The following is a 19,695-nucleotide window of genomic DNA, read 5'->3' on the forward strand; positions in this document are numbered from 1 at the left end:
AATAAATAAGTTTTCAATGATCGTCTAAATGTTTGATATGAAAGGGAATTCAGAATCAGATCACTTAGGGCTCCTTTTACTAAGGTGCGCTAGCATTTTTAGCACACGCAGGAAATTACCACATGCTACACTTCTAGAACTAATGCCAGCTCAATGCTGGCATTAAGGTCTAGCGTATGCGGCAATGTAACAATGCGCTATTCCACGCGTTAAAGCCCTAGCGCATCTTAGAAAAAGGAGCCCTTAAAGTTTTGTTCCATTTACCAGCTTGGAAAGACAGAGCTTTGTCAAGGAATCTTTTAAATGCATCCTTTCAAAGTTGGAAATCTCTCTCTCTCTTTTTTTTTTTTTTTTTGCTTTGATGATTTTCAAAAGGAAAGCAGGCTTGCACTTTCCTTTTGAGCACTGGAGCAAAACTCATGGGCAAAAGTCTCACAGACTCAGCTTCTAAGTGGGTATTTTTCAGAACTAATCCTTGTAGATTGTAGGTAAAATGAAATACTTTTGATTTACTTTGTCATAGGTTCACTTTGCTGATGATGGAAAAATTAGGGGAATTTAACTTTTTTTTAAATGTAATCCAGATTAGGTTAGTTTGCAGGTCTATAAGTGTTTGGTACCCTGTGTCTGCAACATTTCCCTGTTGTGTTTATTTTATTGTTGTTATCCTACTGTCCTGATCCCATACTCTTATGCAGACATATACTATATTATCCATAGAGTATAACCTTAGAACACCAACACACATAAGAAGTTTCTATAATTTTCTGAAATTTACTTTATTGAATACATTTAGCTGATTTATTCACACCTTTGTAGATTTTCAAGTTCACTGCCCCAGGGTAAGAGAGTCCATAGTCTTGAATGTTGCAGCAGGAGATTAAAGTGGAGGCTTAAGAGAAAGAAGGATTTATGGCAGAGATGAGGGAATGATTAGGTAGATTACAGTATTTCAAATTCCAGAGGTAAGAGGCTGAATCATTCATACATGTGGTCATGTGGCTTAAGGTAAAGAGACTAGTTCTGTTCAGAGGGTGGATAGGAGAGGAACACATGTGCTTCATAGACAAGATGTAATGTGTTTAAACCTAAGACAAAGGTTCCAAAGGGAACGCCCACAAGGCTAGGGGGTTGAAGAGAAGAGACCAGTAGGGACAGAGCTTGATAACAGGTTAAGAACATAACATAAGAACATAAGCAGTGCCTCTGCTGGGTCAGACCAGAGGTCCATCATGCCCAGCAGTCCGCTCACGTGGCGGCCCATAAGGTCCAGACCTGTTATGTAACCCTCTATCTATACCCTTCTATCCCCTTTTCCTTCAGAAAGTCATCCAATCCCTTCTTGAACTCCAATACCATACCCTGTCCTATCACACTCTCTGGAAGCGTATTCCAGGTGTCCACCACCCGTTGGGTGAAGAAGAACTTCCTAGCATTGGTTCTCAATTTTTCCGAATGCACTCTCGTTCTTGTAGTTTTCAAAAGTTTGAAGAATCTGTCCCGTTCCACTTTCTCTATGCCCTTCATGATCTTATAAGTCTCAATCATATCCCGTCTAAGTCTCCGCTTCTCCAGGGAAAAGAGCCCCAGTTTCTCCAGTCTTTTAGCATATTAAAAGGTTTTCCATACCTTTTATCAAACGTGTCGCTCTCTTCTGAACCCTCTTGAGTATCGCCATATCCTTCTTTAGGTACGGCGACCAATATTGGACGCAGTACTCCAGATGCGGGCACACCATCACCCGATACAACAGCAGGATAACTTCTTTCATTCTGGTTGTAATACCCTTCTTGATTATACTAGCATTCTATTCGCTTTCTTAGTGGCCGCTGCGCAATGTGCCGACGGCTTCATTGTCTTGTCCACTAATATCCCCAAGTCCCTTTCTTGGGTGCTCTCACTCAATAACAGCCCTCCCATCGTGTAGCTGTACTTCGGGTTTCTCTTTCCCACGTGCAAGACCTTACATTTCTCTACATTGAACTTCATCTGCCATCTCGTCGCCCACTCCCCTAGTTAAATTTTCGCATTCCTCCTTAGTCCTAGCCCCATTAAATAGTTTGGTGTCATCTGCAAATTTTATTATTTCGCACTTCGTCCCCGTTTCTAGATCATTTCTGAATACATTGAATAGCAGCGGTCCAAGCACTGACCCCTGCGGAACACTACTCATGACCCTTCTTCAGTCAAAGTAGTGGCCCTTCACTCCTACCCTATGCTTCCTACCCGCCAACCAATTTCTGATCCATCTGTGTACATCTCCTTCCACCCCATGGTTCTTCAGCCTTGTCAAAGGCTTTTTGGAAGTCTAAGTATACGATGTCTATGGGAGTCCCTTTATCCATCCGCTTGTTAATTCCTTCGAAGAAATGCAATAAGCTCGTCAGTCAAGATCTTCCCCTGCAGAAGCCATATTGGCTTGTTATCATGAGTTTATTCCTTTGTAGATGCTCCTCGATGTGCTATCTTTTATCAGTGCTTCCGCCATTTTTCCCGGAACTATGGTCAGACTCACCGGTCTGTAGTTCCCCGGGTCACCTCTGGATGCCATTTTAAAGATGGGGGTAACATTGGCTATCTTCCAATCCTCCGGGATCACGCCTGTTTCCAGGGATAGATTACAGACTTGCTGTAGTAGTTCCGCTATTTCCTCCTTTAGTACTTTCAGCACCCTAGGATGGATTCCGTCCGGGACTGGTGATTTGTCAGTGTTTAATTTTTTTATCTGCCTGTGTACGTCTTCAAGGCTCACTACCATGGATGTTAATTTTTCTGCTTGGTCTCCTTTGAAGATTTGTTCAGGTTCCGGTATATTAGATGTGTCCTCTTTTGTAAATACTGATGAAAAGAACATGTTTAGTCTTACCGCCACTTCTTTCTCCTCCTTCACCACTCCCTTCCTATCTCCGTCATCCAGTGGTCCCACACCTCCTCCCTAGCCGGCTGCTTCCCTTTAACATATCTGAAGAACGGTTTGAAATTTCGTACTTCCCTGGCTAGCCTCTCTTCATATTCTCTTTTTACTTTTCTAACCATGAGGTGACATTCTTTTTGATACTTCCTGTGGTTTTTTTCAGTTCTCCTTGGTTTTGCCCTTTTCCATTTCTTGAATGAATTCTTCTTATCACCTATTGCTTTCTTCACCTCTTTAGCTATCCATGCCGGGTCTTTTGTTTGGCTCTTTTTGCACCCTTTTCTGATTCTGGGAATGTATAGATTTTGCGCCTCGCTCACCATGTCCTTGAATAAAGACCAGGCTTGCTCTACAGTCCATATATATCACAAAGAAGATCTTATATATATTTATAGCAGTATTTAGTACACTCGCAGACCTCAGTGATACCGTCTGTATGCCACTAAGCTTTAGAACATACAGACACTCTTGGTATCCCCAATCATCATTGGTCTAGTTATTATTTGTAATACTTTTTCTTTTATATTAAATAATGAAATGAAATACTCATCTTGTTTCATACTACGCGGGTGGGGGTACGCACTCTGACGTAGTCTACGTTTCGCCCATACGGGCTTTATCAAGGAAATCCCCCTGCAACATAATATATATATCTACGTATTAGAAGCATTCATAGAGTTTTAAATAATTAAATAGTTATTCAGAAGACAATTATTAGATACCTTAGTTATTAGCAGCTCATGCTCCCCGCGCTGTAGGTTTAAATCAGGAAACATGGCCGCGGCGTTTTAGCGTTTAAATAGCCCATCCCCTTTCATCCGGGGCATGGAGCAAAACTGCAGCGTGATGACCTCACATAAAGAGCGTGAGAATCCCCTAGACTAACGTCATCCATTCTATGTTGGCATTCAAGCCCATAGGAGTTACTGAATTCAGTTGAAAAATCCACTTTTGTTCCTTATAATTTAGTTTTTCTTTAGGATCGCCTCCCTCCCACCCTACATGAACCTGATCGATGACACGCCATTTAAGGTCCGTGACCTTATGTTTCTTTTCCCTCCAATGCTGAACAAGGGGGGCTTCCATATTCCCAGTATTTATTCTAGATTTATGTTCCGTTAAACGGACATGAATCTTGCGACTGGTCCTGCCTTTATACAGCAGCTGACAAGGGCATTGAATCATATAAATCACCAAAGAGCTTTGACATGAAGTGTTAGATCTAGCCCTGTATATCTTATTAGACCGTGGATGCTTCCAACTCGAACCAGATATTATTTGCTCACACCATTGACATTGGTTGCAAGCTATATGATCATAAGTAGTATACTCTTCTCTATCATTAATATTATTTTTGTTTTTGATCTCAAAACGATGATATGCCAGTACTTCCCCCAAAGTTCTTCCTCTCCTGTAGGAAACAGTTGGTAGATTTCGAAACTGGGGGTCTAATTGTAGTATCGGCCAATAACGTTTAATGACCTCAAAAAAGGTATCACTCAGAGTAGTAAACGGGAGAACTAGAATCAAAGAATCATCTTCGATTTTCTCACTTTTTTTATTCTGTTCTTTTATCAAAAGGGACCGCTGGGCATATTTAGCTCGAATATATGCCCTTCGGATCGCTTTAGTAGGATAGCCCCTCTCATAAAACCGACCGCTTAAGATTCTAGCTTGCATTTCAAAGTCTTCTTGGGAAGAGCAAAGTTTCTTCAATCGTAAAAATTGACCTACTGGAATATTAAATTTCAGAAAATATGGATGAAAACTCAAGAAGTGGAGAAAATGATTCCTATCCACCTCTTTCCTATATAAAGTAGTTCTTATCTGCTGGTTTTCATCTCGCATCATTAAAACATCCAAAAAGGATATGGAATTCTTGTGGTATGTCATCGTAAAAGATAAATGGGGGTTTAAGGAGTTCAGCCAAACCAAAAAAGCTTTTAATTCAGTTTCGGTCCCGTCCCAAAACAGCAGGATATCATCTAAATATTTCTTCCAGAGCAAAACATGCTGGAACTCAGAGTTTGAATAAACCAAAAGTTTTTCAAAATTCGTTACATAGATCCTAAAGAAAAACTAAATTATAAGGAACAAAAGTGGATTTTTCAACTGAATTCAGTAACTCCTATGGGCTTGAATGCCAACATAGAATGGATGACGTTAGTCTAGGGGATTCTCACGCTCTTTATGTGAGGTCATCATGCTGCAGTTTTGCTCCATGCCCCGGATGAAAGGGGCTGGGCTATTTAAACGCTAAAACGCCGCGGCCATGTTTCCTGATTTAAACCTACAGTGCGGGGAGCATGAGCTGCTAATAACTAAGGTATCTAATAATTGTCTTCTGAATAACTATTTAATTATTTAAAACTCTATGAATGCTTCTAATACGTAGATATATATATTATGTTGCAGGGGGATTTCCTTGATAAAGCCCGTATGGGCGAAACGTAGACTACGTCGGAGTGCGTACCCCCACCCGCGTAGTATGAAACAAGATGAGTATTTCATTTCATTATTTAATATAAAAGAAAAAGTATTACAAATAATAACTAGACCAATGACGATTGGGGATACCAAGAGTGTCTGTATGTTCTAAAGCTTAGTGGCATACAGACGATATCACTGAGGTCTGCGAGTGTACTAAATACTGCTATAAATATATATAAGATCTTCTTTGTGATATATATATACTGTTTGACTGGAAAGAAGATTGAAAAATTAATAGAGCCAGTAACTAGGTTGCTCTACAGTCCGCCATTTCTTTGAGCTGTTCCTAAATTTCTTCCTTACCATTACCCTCATAGCTTCATAGTTTCCTTTCTTGAAGTTAAAAGTTGTTGCTGTGGTCCTCTTTCCCTTTGGTATTCCTACTTCAACTTTGAACTTGATCATAATGTGATCGCTGTTTCCCAATGGTCCCACTACTTCCACTTCCTTTGCAGGTCCTCTTAGCCTATTCCCTCTCGTCGGTTCTCTGACAAGCTGCTCCATGAAGCAGTCCTGTATAGCCTCCAGGAATCCGGTCTCCCTAGCGCATTTTGAGTTTCCAAGACTCCAGTCTATCCCGGGACAGTTGAAGTCTCCCATAATAATCGTGTTACCAGTTTTGCATTCTCGTTTCATCTCGGCTTCCATTTCTTCATCGGTATCTTCGGTTTGCCCAGGTGGACAGGCCCATCTTTATATCGGACCCTTTCCTTCCCAGTATTTTAACTCATAGCGATTCCAATTACAGAGAAAGGTCATAACCCTTGCTGACCCATCAGGGCAAGGGTAGTAAAAATGACCAGGAAATACAGCAAGCATACAAAGGATTCAAGCTCAGTTGAGAGAAAGGGGCGATCTTTACAGGAGAAAAGGCCACTAGCAGTGAAGCTTATACAGGTAAGCAAAAGTGACTGGAGTATGCACAAGACTACATTACACACAATGCATTGCTCATACATCACGGCAGGAAATGGCTGCAGCACTAAAGTTCTAGGAAGTAAGAATAACAGTAATACATCTTAGAGACTTGTTATAAACTAGTATAAGGTTGCTTGGGGGCAGAACAGTTAGTGCCATGGGAATTTATTATACCCATAATTTTCACAAAGTATCCAAGTTAAAAACAGCACCAATATTTCAAAATGAAATCTGCTCTTTTTAGCTGAGACAGCTTCTTTAGCTCATAGTGAAAAGTAAACATGCTGTTGGTAGTGTACATACTTTTCTCTGCAGAGGACTGCTGACAATTTAAAGGGCCTTCTCTATGGGTAAACATCCATTTATGCATGGGGAATTCCTTTAAAAATTACCTCCAGAAAGATTAGGCTAATGCTTCAATAGATCAAATTGTGTAATAAATTTTTCTGGCAGATGAATACTCCTCCAAATACAAGTCTCATTAATGGTTTGAATTAGCTGCTTAAATCATGGGTTATCTAGATGCAAGGAGATCTTCGATTTGCTGCCAGAAGAATTGTTCCAGCAGATAGTAATGGAACCCACATGGAATAGAACTATTTTGAACCTGATGCTTACAAATGGGGAAAATGTTTTTGATGTTATGGTGGGTGATCAGTTAATGATCACCGAATGGTGTGGTTCAATATCAAGATACAGGAGAAGAGAACTTATTCGAGATTGAAGGTTCTATACTTCAAAGGAGCTAGCTTTGCCATGATGGAGGAATACCTCAAGGAGGAGTTAGTTGGATGGGAACAGCTGAAATAAATAGAAAAGCAGTGGGAAAAACTGAAAGGAGCTATTTTAAAGGCAACAAACCTTTATGTTAGAAAAGTACATAAAAGTAAAATGAAAAGAAAGCCGCTTTAGTTCTCAAATGTAGTAGCTGAAAAGATAAGAGAAAAAAGGTTAGCCTTTATAAATTACAAGATGTTGAAGAAAGAAGAAGACAGGTAAAAATATGTGGAAAAGCTACGAGAAGCTGGAAAAGCTGTCAGAAAAGCAAAAATGCACGTGAAAGAAAAGATAGCTAATATAGTAAAACTGGGGGAATAAGACATTTTTTTTAGATATGTAAGTGATAAGAAGTGTTAAAATGACATTATGGGTTAAAAGGACAGATATGCAGAAACTGATAAGGCTAAGGCTGAACTAGGAATGGATGTGTGGTAGGCCAGGAGAGATGCTCTGAAGACTGTTTGTGAGGAGCTAGATAAATTAAAAATAGACAGTGATGGGATACAACTAAAGGTATCTTCAAAATGGTGGCCTTCTCTTCCCTGTGGGAGGGACCTAAGGCTCTGATTGGCCCAGGTTCTTTAAGATCCTTTCTATAGGAGGGCCCTTAGGCATCTGAGCCTTAGGCCCCTCCTCTGTGCATCCCAGGATGCTTTGGGGAGTGGAAGGCCCGCTATTTTGAAGAGGTGGGCCTAATGGCTGGAGGGAGTAGGCATCCCTACGGCCAGCCATCGTAAACAAGGTAAGGGGGAGGAGGCGTTGGAGGCACAGAGAGGTGATGGGGGCGTTGCTTGGCAGCAGGACTGAGTGGGCATCTCTCCCACTGCCGGAGGGGTTGTGTTTTTGGGGGGTTGCTTGGCAGTGGGATGGAGTGGGCATTTCTGCCGCTGCCGGGGGGAGGTGTCGGTGGTGGTGGTGGGGGAGGGTGCAAAATTTTCTGACAGGTCTGAGCTGCTAATCAGTGCTCAGGCACTGATCAGAAAATAAGGCAATGACAGCTCAGACCTGTCAGCAAATTTTGGACTCAAATGTGACACAACAAGTTTAGAGAATCACTTGGTGATTATAGAGAATCACTCGGAGTGCTCATTTTAATATTATTGACCTCATTGTACTAAATTTGCATGGCAGTATTGGAAACTGCTAAAAAAGCCTCAGAAAAGACTATGGTAAGCCATTTTAATAATCCGCCACTAAAATATATGCATGCTAAACCAGCTGGAACTGGTTTAGTGAGCACATTAAAGGCAGATTTTAGTTTTGAGAATCTGCTCTTCAGAGAGGTTCTGATGGCCCAGTCTCATGTTTTCAATGCTTCTTTAGAATTTGGAGTGGTTTGGAGTGGTTCTGCAGGACTGGAGAAAGGCGGATGTGGTCCCTCTGCACAAGTATGGAAGTAAGGAGGAGGTTGGGAATTACAGGCCTGTTAGTCTGACTTCTGATTGATTTCTTTGACTGGATATGGGAAAGGAGCTAGATATGATGTACTTGGATTTTAGCAAAGCCTTTGACATAATTCCTCATTGGTGATTGATAAATAAATTGAGTGCCTCAGTACAGGACCTAAAGTGACAAACTGGATTATAAACTGGTTAAGTGGAAGGAGACAGATAAATGATAAATGGAGTTTTGCTCAGAGGAAAAGGATGTTGTTAGCAGAGTGCCACAGGGACCTCTCCTTGGGCTGGCTCTATTTAACATCTTTGTGAGTGATATTGCAGAAGGTCTGTCTGGTAAAGTTTGTCTTTTTGCGGATGACACCAAACTGTGTAATAGGGTAGATGCTCCGGAGGGTGTAGATAATATGAGGCAGGATCTAGTGAAGCTTGAAGAATGATCAAGTAATTGGCAACTAAGATTTAATGCTAAAAAATGTAGGGTCATGCAGTTGGGCTGCAAAAATCCAAGAGAACAGTATAGTATAGGAGACAAAGTACTGTGCACGAAAGAAGAGTAGGTGATTTTGTCTAATGACCTTAAGCTGGCAAAACAGGTAGAAAAGGTGACAGTCAAAGCCAGGAGGATGCTCAGGTTCATAAGGAGAGGAATGGCCAATAAGAAAAAAGAGGTAATACTGCCATTGGATAAATCTCTTGTTTGGAATACTATGTGCAATTTTGGAGACTACACCTTCAAAAAGATATAAATAGGATAGAATCTGTGCAGAGGGCTGCTACAAATCTGGTTAGTGGTCTTTGTCATAAGTATGTGCTGAGATGTGAGAAGCTGATAAGCACAGATGGAGAGAGGGACCAAAAGTGGAAGGCAGCCACACAAAACTCAAAGTACTAGATTTCAAACATATGGACTTTAGTAAAATGGGAGCGTACCTGAAGAAAGAGCTGTTAGGATGGGGCGACATAAGGGAAGTGGAAAAACAGTGGTCTAAGCTGAAAGGAACAATAAAAATGGCTACTGACCTTTATGTGAGGAAAATAAATAAAAACAAGAGAAAAAGGAAACCAAAATGGTTCTCTAAACTTGTTGCGGAGAAAATAAAGGCAAAAGAGCTGGCGTTTGTGAAGTATAAAAATACCCAAGAAGAGGAGTACAAAAAGGACTACTGAGTGAAACTGAAAGAAGCCAAGAGAGAGATATGTCTAGCGAAAGCGCAAGTGGAAGAGCAAATGACTAGGAATGTAAAAAAGAGAGACAAATTTTTTTTCAGATATATTAGTGAAAGGAAGAAGAAAAATGGAATTGCGAGACTAAAGATGATATGTATTGATATGTGGAGAGTGACGAGGAAAAAGCAAACATGTTAAACAAATACTTCTGTTCTGTGTTCACGGAAGAAGATCCTGGAGAAGGACTGAGATTGTCTGGCAAAGTTACACACAAGAATGGAGTAGATACCGTGTCATTCACGGAAGAAAGTGTTTATGAACAACTTGAAAAATTGAAGGTGGACAAAGCGATGGGACCGGATAGGATCTATCCCAGGATATTGAGAGAGCTCAGAGAGGTTCTGGCGGGTCCTATTATAGATTTGTTCAACAAATCCTTGGACACAGGAATGGTTCTTGGGGAATGGAAAATAGTGGATGTGGTCCCTATTCACAAAAATGGGCGCAGAGATGAAGCGAGAAACTACAGGCCGGTAAGCCTCATTTCAGTTATTGGAAAAATAATGGAAGCGTTGCTGAAAGAAAGGATAGTGAAATTCCTAGAATCAAATGGGTTACAGGATCCGAGGCAACATGGTTTTGCAAAAGGTAAATTGTGCCAGATGAATCTGATTTAATTTTTTGATTGGGTGACTGGAGAATTGGATCAAGGCATATGCTAGACGTAGTTTACATAGATTTCAGCAAAGCCTTTGACACGGTTCCTCATAGAAGGCTCTTGAACAAACTTGACGGGCTGAACTTAGGATCCAAAGTGGTGAACTGGATTAAAAAACTGGTTGATGGACAGACACCAGATGGTGGTGGTTAATGGAATTCGCTCAGAAGAGGGAAAGGTGAGTAGTGGAGTCCCTCAGGGATCAGTGCTGGGGCCAATCCTGTTCAATATGTTTGTGAGCGACATTGCCGAAAGGTTAGAAGGAAAAGTTTGCCTTTTTGCGGATGATACCAAGATTTGTAACAGAGTAGACATTGAGGAGGGAGTGGAAAACATGAAAAAGGATCTGCAAAAGTGAGAAGAATGGTCTAATATCTGGCAACTAAAATTCAATACAAAGAAGTGCAGAGTAATGCATTTGGGGATTAGAAATCAGAAGGAGTCGTATGTGCTGGGAGGTGAGAGGCTGATATGCACGGATGGGGAGAGGGATCTTGGGTGATAGTGCCTGAAGATCTAAAGTTGAAGAAACAGTGTGACAAGGTAATGGCTGTTGCCAGAAAGATTCTAGGCTGTACTGTATAGAGAAAGGCATGACCAGTAGAAGAAAGAAGATGTTGATGCCCCTGTACAGGTTGCTGGTGAGGCCCCATTTGAAATATTGTGTTCAATTTTGGAGACCGTATCTGGCGAAGGACATATAAAGACTTGAAGCAGTCCAGAGGAAGGCGATGAAAATGGTAGGAGGTTTGTGCCAGAAGATGTATGAGGAGAGACTGGAAGCCCTGAATATGTATACCCTAGAGGAAAGAAGGGACAGGGGAGATATGGTTCAGATGTTCAAATACTTCAAAGGTATTAACATAGAACATAATCTATTCCAGGGAAAGGAAAATGGTAAAACCAGAAGACATAATATGAGATTGAGAGGTGGTAGATTCAAGAGTAATGTTAGGAAATTCTCCTTTACGGAGAGGGTGGTTGATGCATGGAATGTGCTCCCGAGCGAGGTGGTGGAGAAGAAAACGGTAACAGAATTCAAACAAGCATGGGATGAACACAGAGGATTTCTAATCAGAAAATAATGGATATACATTGAAGGAACTAAGGCCAGTACTGGGCAGGCTTGCACGGCCTGTGACCCGTATATGGACATTCAGTTGAGGACGGGCTGCGGAGGGTTTTGATTGCTGGGATGGTTAAGATGGGCTAGAGTGAGCTTTTTTAGAGACTCCAGTAGATAGAACCTAAGCACACTACTGGGCAGGGCTCTGGGTTTCTGGCCCAGAAATAAGAAAAAGGACCATTTAAACTAAATTAATTTATGGATCAAGTATGGTTGGGCAGACTAGATAGACCACTTGGGTCTTTATCTGCCATCATTTACTATGTTACTATGTGTTTTTGGGGACCTGGGGTGATTGTGTCTGAGGATCTAAAGGCATTTAAACAGTGTGATAAGGCGATGGCTGTAGCCAGAAGGATGCTAGGCTGTATAGAAAGAGGAGTAACCAGTAGAAAAAGGGAGGTGTTGATGCCCCTGTATTGGTGAGGCTGCACTTGGAGTATTGAATTCAGTTTTGGAGGCCATATCTGGTGAAGGATATAAAAAGACTTGAAGCGGTCCAGAGGAAAGCGACAAAAATGGTAAGGGGTTTGAACAAAAGGAAGTATGAGAAGAGACTGGAAGACCTAAAAATGTATACTCTGGAGGAGAGAAGGGACAGGTGAGATATAATCAGATATTTAAATACTTGAAAGGTATTATAATAGAACCACATTTTTTCCAGAAAAGAAAAAATGGTAAAACTAGAGGGCATAATTTGAGGTTGGAGGGAGGAAAACTTAGGAGCAATGTTAGGAAATTCTTCTTCACAGAGAGGGTGGTAGATGCCTCCCAAGGGAAGTGGTGGAGAGGAAAATGTGATGGAATTCAAAAAACATGGGATAAAAACAGGATCTCTAATTAGAAAATGAAGGATGTAAATTAAACTAAGGCCAGTATTGAACAGACTTGCACAGTCTATGCCCCATATATGGTGATTTGGTGTAAGATGGGCTTGGGTGGGCATCAATGGGAACTCCACTAACTTGGAACATGAGGATGTTATTGGCCAGACCTTATGGTAGATATCCTGCAAACAACGGGTTGGTTCGATAGGCTGGAGTGAGCTTGGATGACAACTTCAGCATGTGGAACCTAGGACAATACCAGACTTTACAATCTATGGCCCAGAAATATCATAGAACAGACAAGTTAATTTAATCATGTATTTTTTGATGGATATAACTAATGTGCAGACTGGATGGACTGTTCAGGTCTTTGTCTGCCATCATTTACTATGTTACTATGTTACATATGGGGATAGATTTAGAGACCTCAATATGTATACTCTGGAAGAAAGGCGGGATAGAAGGGATATGATAGATATGTTTAAATATCTCTGTAGTATTAATGTACAGGATGTGAGTCTTTTTCAAATGAAGGAAAACTCCAAAATGAGAGGGAATAGGATGAAGTTAAAAAGTGATAAGCTCAGAAATAATATAAGGAAATACTTTTTTTTTTTTTTTTTTTTTACAAAAAGAGAGGTATATGTATGGAATAATTTCCCAGTAGAGGTGTTGGAGACAAAGACTGTGTCTGAATTAAAGAAAGCGTGGAACAGATATGTGTAGGGTTACCAGACGTCCGGATTTCCCCGGACTCACCCTCCTTTTGAGGACATGTCCAGGGGTCTGGATGGCTTTTCAAAACCGGGCACTTTGTCCGAGTTTTGAAAAGATTCTATCAAATCACCATCAGGCAGGAGGGCATCCGTGCCCTCCTGCCTGATGAGAGCAGGGAACGGGGGGGCAAGGGCTAGGGCGGGATTGGTGGTGGGACTGGGGCATGATGGGGTGGGAATGGGTGAAACTAGGCAGGTCAAGGGGATCTGGATTTCCAAACAGAAAATCTGGTAACTCTAGGTATGTGGGATCTCTTAGGGAGAGGAGGAGATAGGGGATACTGCGGATGGGCAGACTGGATAGGCCATTTGTCATTCATCTGCCATTATGTTTCTTTGTTTCTATAACCACTGTGAGTATCTTGAAAGCCTTAAGATTTAGATTGAGAACCACTAATAAAATATTTTCTTCCCTAATGAAGCATCTACATTTTAGAGACAAATAGATATAAAAGCAAAAGAAACCTATTTATTACTACAGTGAAATAATACTGAAACATTTGTTTTCAGGGAGAAAAAGGAGCAGCAGGTTTCCTTGGAATGGGAGGGAATTCTGGAGCAAGGGTAAGCATTTATAGTACATGATAACCTTTTTTTAGTGTCTTACTAGATATGAAACCAACATCCCAAATGTTTATGACAGTGTTACGAATTATGAACCATTGTAAAATAAGATATTGTCACATCACAAATTCACATGTTTCCATAATCTCACAATCTGTTCTGCTGCACTATGGATGTCACAGGCTGCACTCCAAGGTTTCCAGTCTTCTGCAAGGAGAAACTGTCCTTCAGATGGGCCTTTCACATTATGCTTACTTTGCAGAAGCTTCAAGGATTTCCAGCTATATTTAAGTAATTGAAAATTGAACAGAAAGATCCAAAGGGCCACAGAGTCCCTAGCAGAAAAAAGACAAGTGAGACTCTTGAGCTGTTGAATATGAGTCAGGGTCTATAACCGTTGCTACAGCAGCTTAAGCTGTAAAGCAAGTTGGAAGGAAGTACAATGGAAAAATGAAGGAGGGAAAAGCTAGAGGCTGGAAAGGGGAAGTACTGGGTAGGTGGTATTCCAAAGGAGAATGAATGAGGCTTATGGAAGATGAGTGAGGGTAAGAGGAACATTGAGAAAAGATGAGTAAGGCCTGTGGAACACTGAAAAGTGATTAGTAGAGTTAAGAGAGAACATAGCAGAAGAGAAAAAAGGAGAGTCTAAGTAGGTGGAACAGAAACAGGGCAGGTGGAGAAGACTTGCAAAGCAAGATGGAGATTTATGGTACACTGAAAGAGAGAAGTTCATTTACCATTTTTTTCCTAATACTTTCTAGCATCCTGTTTGCTTTTTTGGTTGCTGCCACACATTGGGCAGAAGATTTCAGCATATTGTCATTGGTGACACCTAGATTTTTTTCTTGAGTGCAGACCCCTAAGGTGGACTGCACCATTTTCTTTAAAAAATTAAGAGACCCAAAATAGCACACGGGAAGTACCATGTTAGCAAGCATTTAGCCATTTCTTACCACAACTTAGTAATTGGGCCCCTTTATTAGCTGCTGTGCTAGGAGGTCTTAAAGCATATGAAAAGGTTGATTATCAGTGCTGTGGTTTTCTTTCAGCTCTGTGCAACATGAGCTGCTTGCAGCTCTATTAATTAGAGCTGTACTTCTGACCTCTTGTTTCCTATTGAAGTTCTCTGCATCTTCTAATCCAGAGAATTTCAAAAGGGAAATGTTACATCTTCCAGACCTACTGGCTCCAGTGGCTATCGGAGGCTCATGTAGGAGCTTCTGGTAATTTCTGAAAGCAGATCCTAGTAGAAGCTAAGGTAGTTCTTGGATTTTCTGAAGGGTAGGGCTAGGAGCAACAGCTACACCCCAAAGATTTAAGCCCTGCTTTTTGGCACCAAAATTGTCTTTTGGATTCTCTTCTGCCATCTGACCATCCATTCTGAAGGAGAGCCCCTTTATTTGCCTGAAGCTGAGCAACTGAGAGAAATTATAGATTCAGCCTGTCTATACCATCCAGGTTAGACATTATAGGCACTTGCTACAAGAGCAATGAATCAGAGACTGGGGCAAGTACCAGGCCTGAAACCTAGTCCTGGTATAGTGGAAAGATGTGAGGACCCTTCTCACCTCATGGAGTTTCATTTGGAAGGAGTTAAGGGGGCCTCAGGTTTTGCAGCATTTCGACCCAGGTAGCCCATATTCTAATTTTCAGAAGGAAGAAAATAATTATTTCTGCACAAATACTGGTACCAGGTTTCTACCATAAAGGTCTGGGATTTACAAAGGTACATTTCTATGAACAACACTTACTATATGATATGAACTGGAATATTTTGGATTGTGCCTTTACCATCTGAAATACCATCAGCCTACCCTGTGTAGAGATTTCTATCCTTTTATTTTTGTAACATCTTTATTTTGGAAGAGAGGAGTAAGGAAAATGGATATCCACTGTATATATTTTGGAACTGGTTTTTCTATGTAACTTACTGCACTTCTATGTATCTTGATGGGCTGCCGCGGGTGCGGGCTGCTGGGCGCGATGGACCTCTGGTCTGACCCGGCGGAGGCAACTCTTATGTTCTTATGTTTAAGAAAATTGCTTCTTTTATCAACAGAGAGTAAAGTTCAAGATTTTAGAGTTTAATATCTTATTGGAGTAAGTGAGTAGATAGTTTGATGCAAGCTTGCAATGACCTTCCAGGTCTAGAGTTGGCTCGGCAAATAAATTCTTAATGTACTCCTTCTACCATCATCCAGGCAGGGTCTAGGCAGCTACCTATTATCCCACATAACAAGAGGGTTTACACTAAGATCCAACTTAGGAGTCAGCACCCAAGAAAAAGATTTGAGTGTCACTGTAGACACTATGCTGAAATCTTCTGCCCAATGTGTAGCACTGGCCAAGAAAGCAAACATGATACTAGGAATTATTAGAAAAGGGATAGTAAATAAGACCAAGAATATAATAATGTTTCTGTATTACTCCATGATGCAACCTCTCCTTGAAAATTGTATTCAGTTCTGGTTGCCATATCTCAAAAAAGATGTAGCAAAGATATAGCAAAATTTGAAAAAGTTCAAAGAAGAGCAACTAAAATGATAAAAGGGATATAACTCCTCTTGTATGTGGAAAGGCTAAAATGATTAGGGCTTTTCAGCATAGTAAAGAGAAGGCTGGAGGGGGAGGGGGATAGAGGTCTACAAAATCCTGAATGGTATAGAATTGGTAAAAGTGAATAAATATTTTGCTCTTTCAACATTTTTGAAGACTAGAGGATAGTCAATAACGTTACATAAAAATACTTTTAAGAACATAAGAATTGCCACTGCTGGGTCAGACCAGTGATCCATCGTGTCCAGCAGTCCGCTCCTGTGGCAGCCTGTAGATCAAAGACCAGTGCACTGACTGAGTCTAGCCTTACCTGTGTACTTTCTGGTTCAGCAGGAACTTGTCTAACTTTGTCTTGAATCCCTGGAGGGTGTTTTCCCCTATAACAGCCTCCAGAAGAGCGTTCCAGTTTTCCACCACTCTCCGAGTGAAGAAGAACTTCCTTACGTTTGTACGGAATCTATCCCCTTTCAACTTTAGAGCGTGCCCTCTTGTTCTCCCTACCTTGGAGAGGGTGAACAACTTGTCTTTATCTACTAAGTCTATTCTCTTCATTATCTTGAACGTTTCAATCATGTCCCCTCTCAGTCTCCTCTTTTCAAGGGAGAAGAGGCCCCGTTTTTCTAATCTCTCACTGTATGGAAACTCCTCCAGCCCCTTAACCATTTTAATCACTCTTCACTGGACCCTTTTGAGTAGTACCGTGCCCTTCTTTAAGTACGGCGACCAGTGCTGGACGCAGTATTCCAGAGGGGGGGGGGGCATACCATGGCCCGGTACAGCGGCATGATAACCTTTTATAATCTGTTTGTGATCCCCTTCTTAATCATTCCTAACATTCTGTTTGCCCTTTTTGTCGCCGCCGCCACACATTACACGGACGGCTTCATCGACTTGTTGACCAGTACTCCCAAGTCTTTCCTAGGGGTTCTCTCCGAGTACTGCACCGGACATCCTGTATTCGTGTATAAGATTCATGTTACTGAAATGCATCACCTTACACTTATCCACATGGAACCTCATTTGCCATGTCGCAGCCCATTTCTCAAGCATGTTTATGTCATATTGCAGGTCTTCGCAATCCTTCTGTGTCTTCACTACTCTGAATAACTTTGTATCGTCTGCAAATTTAATCACCTCACTCGTCGTTCCAATTTCCAGGTTGTTTATAAATATGTTGGAGAGCATGGATCCAAGCACCAAACCCTGCGGCACTCCACTCATGACGCTTTTCCAGTCCAGGTATTGTCCATTTACCCCCCCCTATTCTATGTTTCCTATCCGCTAACCAGTTTTTAATCCACGTGAGTATTTCACCCTCAATTCCATGGCTTGCAATTTTTCGAAGCAGTCGTTCATGCAGGACCTTATCAAATACCTTCTGAAAGTCCAAATATACAATGTCGACCTGGTCACCCTTGACTATCTGCTTGTTTACTCCCTCAAAGAAGTGCAGCAAGTTCGTCAAGCAAGATCTTCCTTTACTGAAGCCGTGCTGGCTGGTTCTCATCAGATCGTGTCCGTCAAAGTGGTCAACGATGCCGTCCTTTATCAGCGCCTCTACCATCTTTCCTGGTACCGCTGTCAGATTCACCGGTCTGTAGTTTCCCGGATCTCCCCTCAAACCTTTCTTGAAGACCAGCGTAACATTTGCCACTTTTCAGTCTTCCAGAATCCTTCCCGATTTGATTGACAGATTGGTTATTAGTTGAAGCAGTTCAGCTATAACCCCTTTCAGTTCCTTGATTACCCTCGGATGGATGCCATCTTGTCCAGGAGATTTATAATTTTTAAGCCTATCAATCTGCCTGCATACCTTTTCTAGACTGACCGTCAACCCTGTCAATTTTCCATCTTCATTTCCTATGTATAGCCTGTCGGTTTCTGGTATATTGTGTATATCCTCTTCGGTAAATACAGACGCAAAAAATGTGTTCAGTTTGTCGGCGATGGCTTTGTCCTCTTTTAGCACTCCCTTTATTCCATGGTCATCCAACGGTCCCACCGCTTCCTTTGTGGGTTGATTCCCCTTAATATATCGAAAGTACAGCTTTAAGTTTTTCACCTCCTTGGCTATTTTTTTCTCGCAGTCTCTTTTGGTCCCTCTCACCACCTTATGGCACCTGCTTTGATGTTGTTTGTACTTTTTCCAGTTTTCATCCAGTTTTGACCTTTTCCATTTTTTAAACGAAGCCTTCTTGTCTCTGATTGCTTCTTTCACCGCTACAGTGAGTGACGCCGGTTCCTTGTTCTTTTTCTTCTTGGATCCCTTGTTGATACGCAGTATATAAAGATTTTGCGCCTTGGTGACCGTGTCCTTAAAAAGGGACCATGCTTGCTCCAGTGTTTTTATAGTGCTTATCCTCTTCTTAATCTTCTTCCCCACCATGAGTCTCATCCCTTCATACTTTCCTTTTCGGAAGTTCAGTGCCGTAGCCGTCATTCTGGATGGATGTTTCACCCCCATGTCCAGGTTGAAGCGGGTCATACTGTGATCACTGCTTCTCAGCGTCCCCTCCCCAAAATGGTTAAGCTCTGGAACTCATTGACAGAGAATAGGATTAACAGCAGTTAACTTAGATGGGTTTAAAAAAAGGTTTCAACAAGTTCCTGGAGGAAATGTCCATAGTCTGCTATTGAAACAGACATGGAGGAAGCCATTGCTTGCCCTTGGATCATTAGCATGGAATGTTACTACTATTTGGGCGTCTGCCAGGTTCTTATGGCTTACTTTAGCCACTGTTGGAAATAGGATACTGGTTAGAAGGACCATTGCTGTGACCCAGTACAGCTGTTTTTATGTTCTGGACATTTATCTAACATACATAGTAGATGACAGCAGATAAAGACCAGAATGGTCCATCCAGTCTGCCCAACCTGATTCAATTTAAATTTGTAAATTTTTTTTCTTAGCTATTTCTGGGCAAGAATCCAAAGCTCTACCCGGTACTGTGCTTGGGTTCCAACTGCTGAAATCTTTGTTAAAACCTACTCCAGCCCATCTACACCCTCCCAGCCATGGAAGCCCTCCCCTACCAAACGGCCATACACAGACACAGACCGTGCAAGTCTGCCCAGTACTGGCCTTAGTTCAATATTTAATATTATTTTCTGATTCTAAATTCTCTGTGTTCATCCCACGCTTCTTTGAACTCAGTCACAGTTTTACTCTCCACCACCTCTCTCGGGAGCGCATTCCAGGCATCCACCACCCTCTCCATAAAGTAGAATTTCCTAACATTGCCTTTGAATCTACCACCCCTCAACCTCAAATTATGTCCTCTGGTTTACCATTTTCCTTTCTCTGGAAAAGATTTTGTTCTACGTTAATACCCTTCAAGTATTTGAACGTCTGAATCATATCTCCCTTGTCCCTCCTTTCCTCTAGGGCAGTGGTTCACAAACCTGTCCTGGAGGACCCTCAGGCCAGTCGTGTTTTCAAGATAGCCGTAATGAATATGC

At 41.5% G+C, this 19,695-nt stretch overlaps 1 protein-coding gene and 1 long non-coding RNA gene across 8 annotated transcripts in view; one reads left to right on the plus strand and one right to left on the minus strand.

Moving 5' to 3' along the window:
- COL6A3 (collagen type VI alpha 3 chain) overlaps window positions 1-19,695 on the plus strand; it is a 1,265,605-nt gene that overhangs the window by 494,276 nt on the left and 751,634 nt on the right. For all 7 annotated transcript variants that reach the window (XM_033946673.1, XM_033946674.1, XM_033946675.1 and 4 more), the window contains one exon: window positions 13,627-13,680. In XM_033946673.1, coding sequence (XP_033802564.1) covers window positions 13,627-13,680 — 54 coding nt within the window. The remainder of the gene's footprint in view (window positions 1-13,626; window positions 13,681-19,695) is intronic.
- LOC117361404 overlaps window positions 1-19,695 on the minus strand; it is an 80,318-nt gene that overhangs the window by 32,569 nt on the left and 28,054 nt on the right. The gene's annotated exons all lie outside the window — the stretch shown is intronic.

The sequence above is a fragment of the Geotrypetes seraphini genome, chromosome 5 (assembly GCF_902459505.1).
Source record: "Geotrypetes seraphini chromosome 5, aGeoSer1.1, whole genome shotgun sequence".
Taxonomy (NCBI): domain Eukaryota; kingdom Metazoa; phylum Chordata; class Amphibia; order Gymnophiona; family Dermophiidae; genus Geotrypetes; species Geotrypetes seraphini.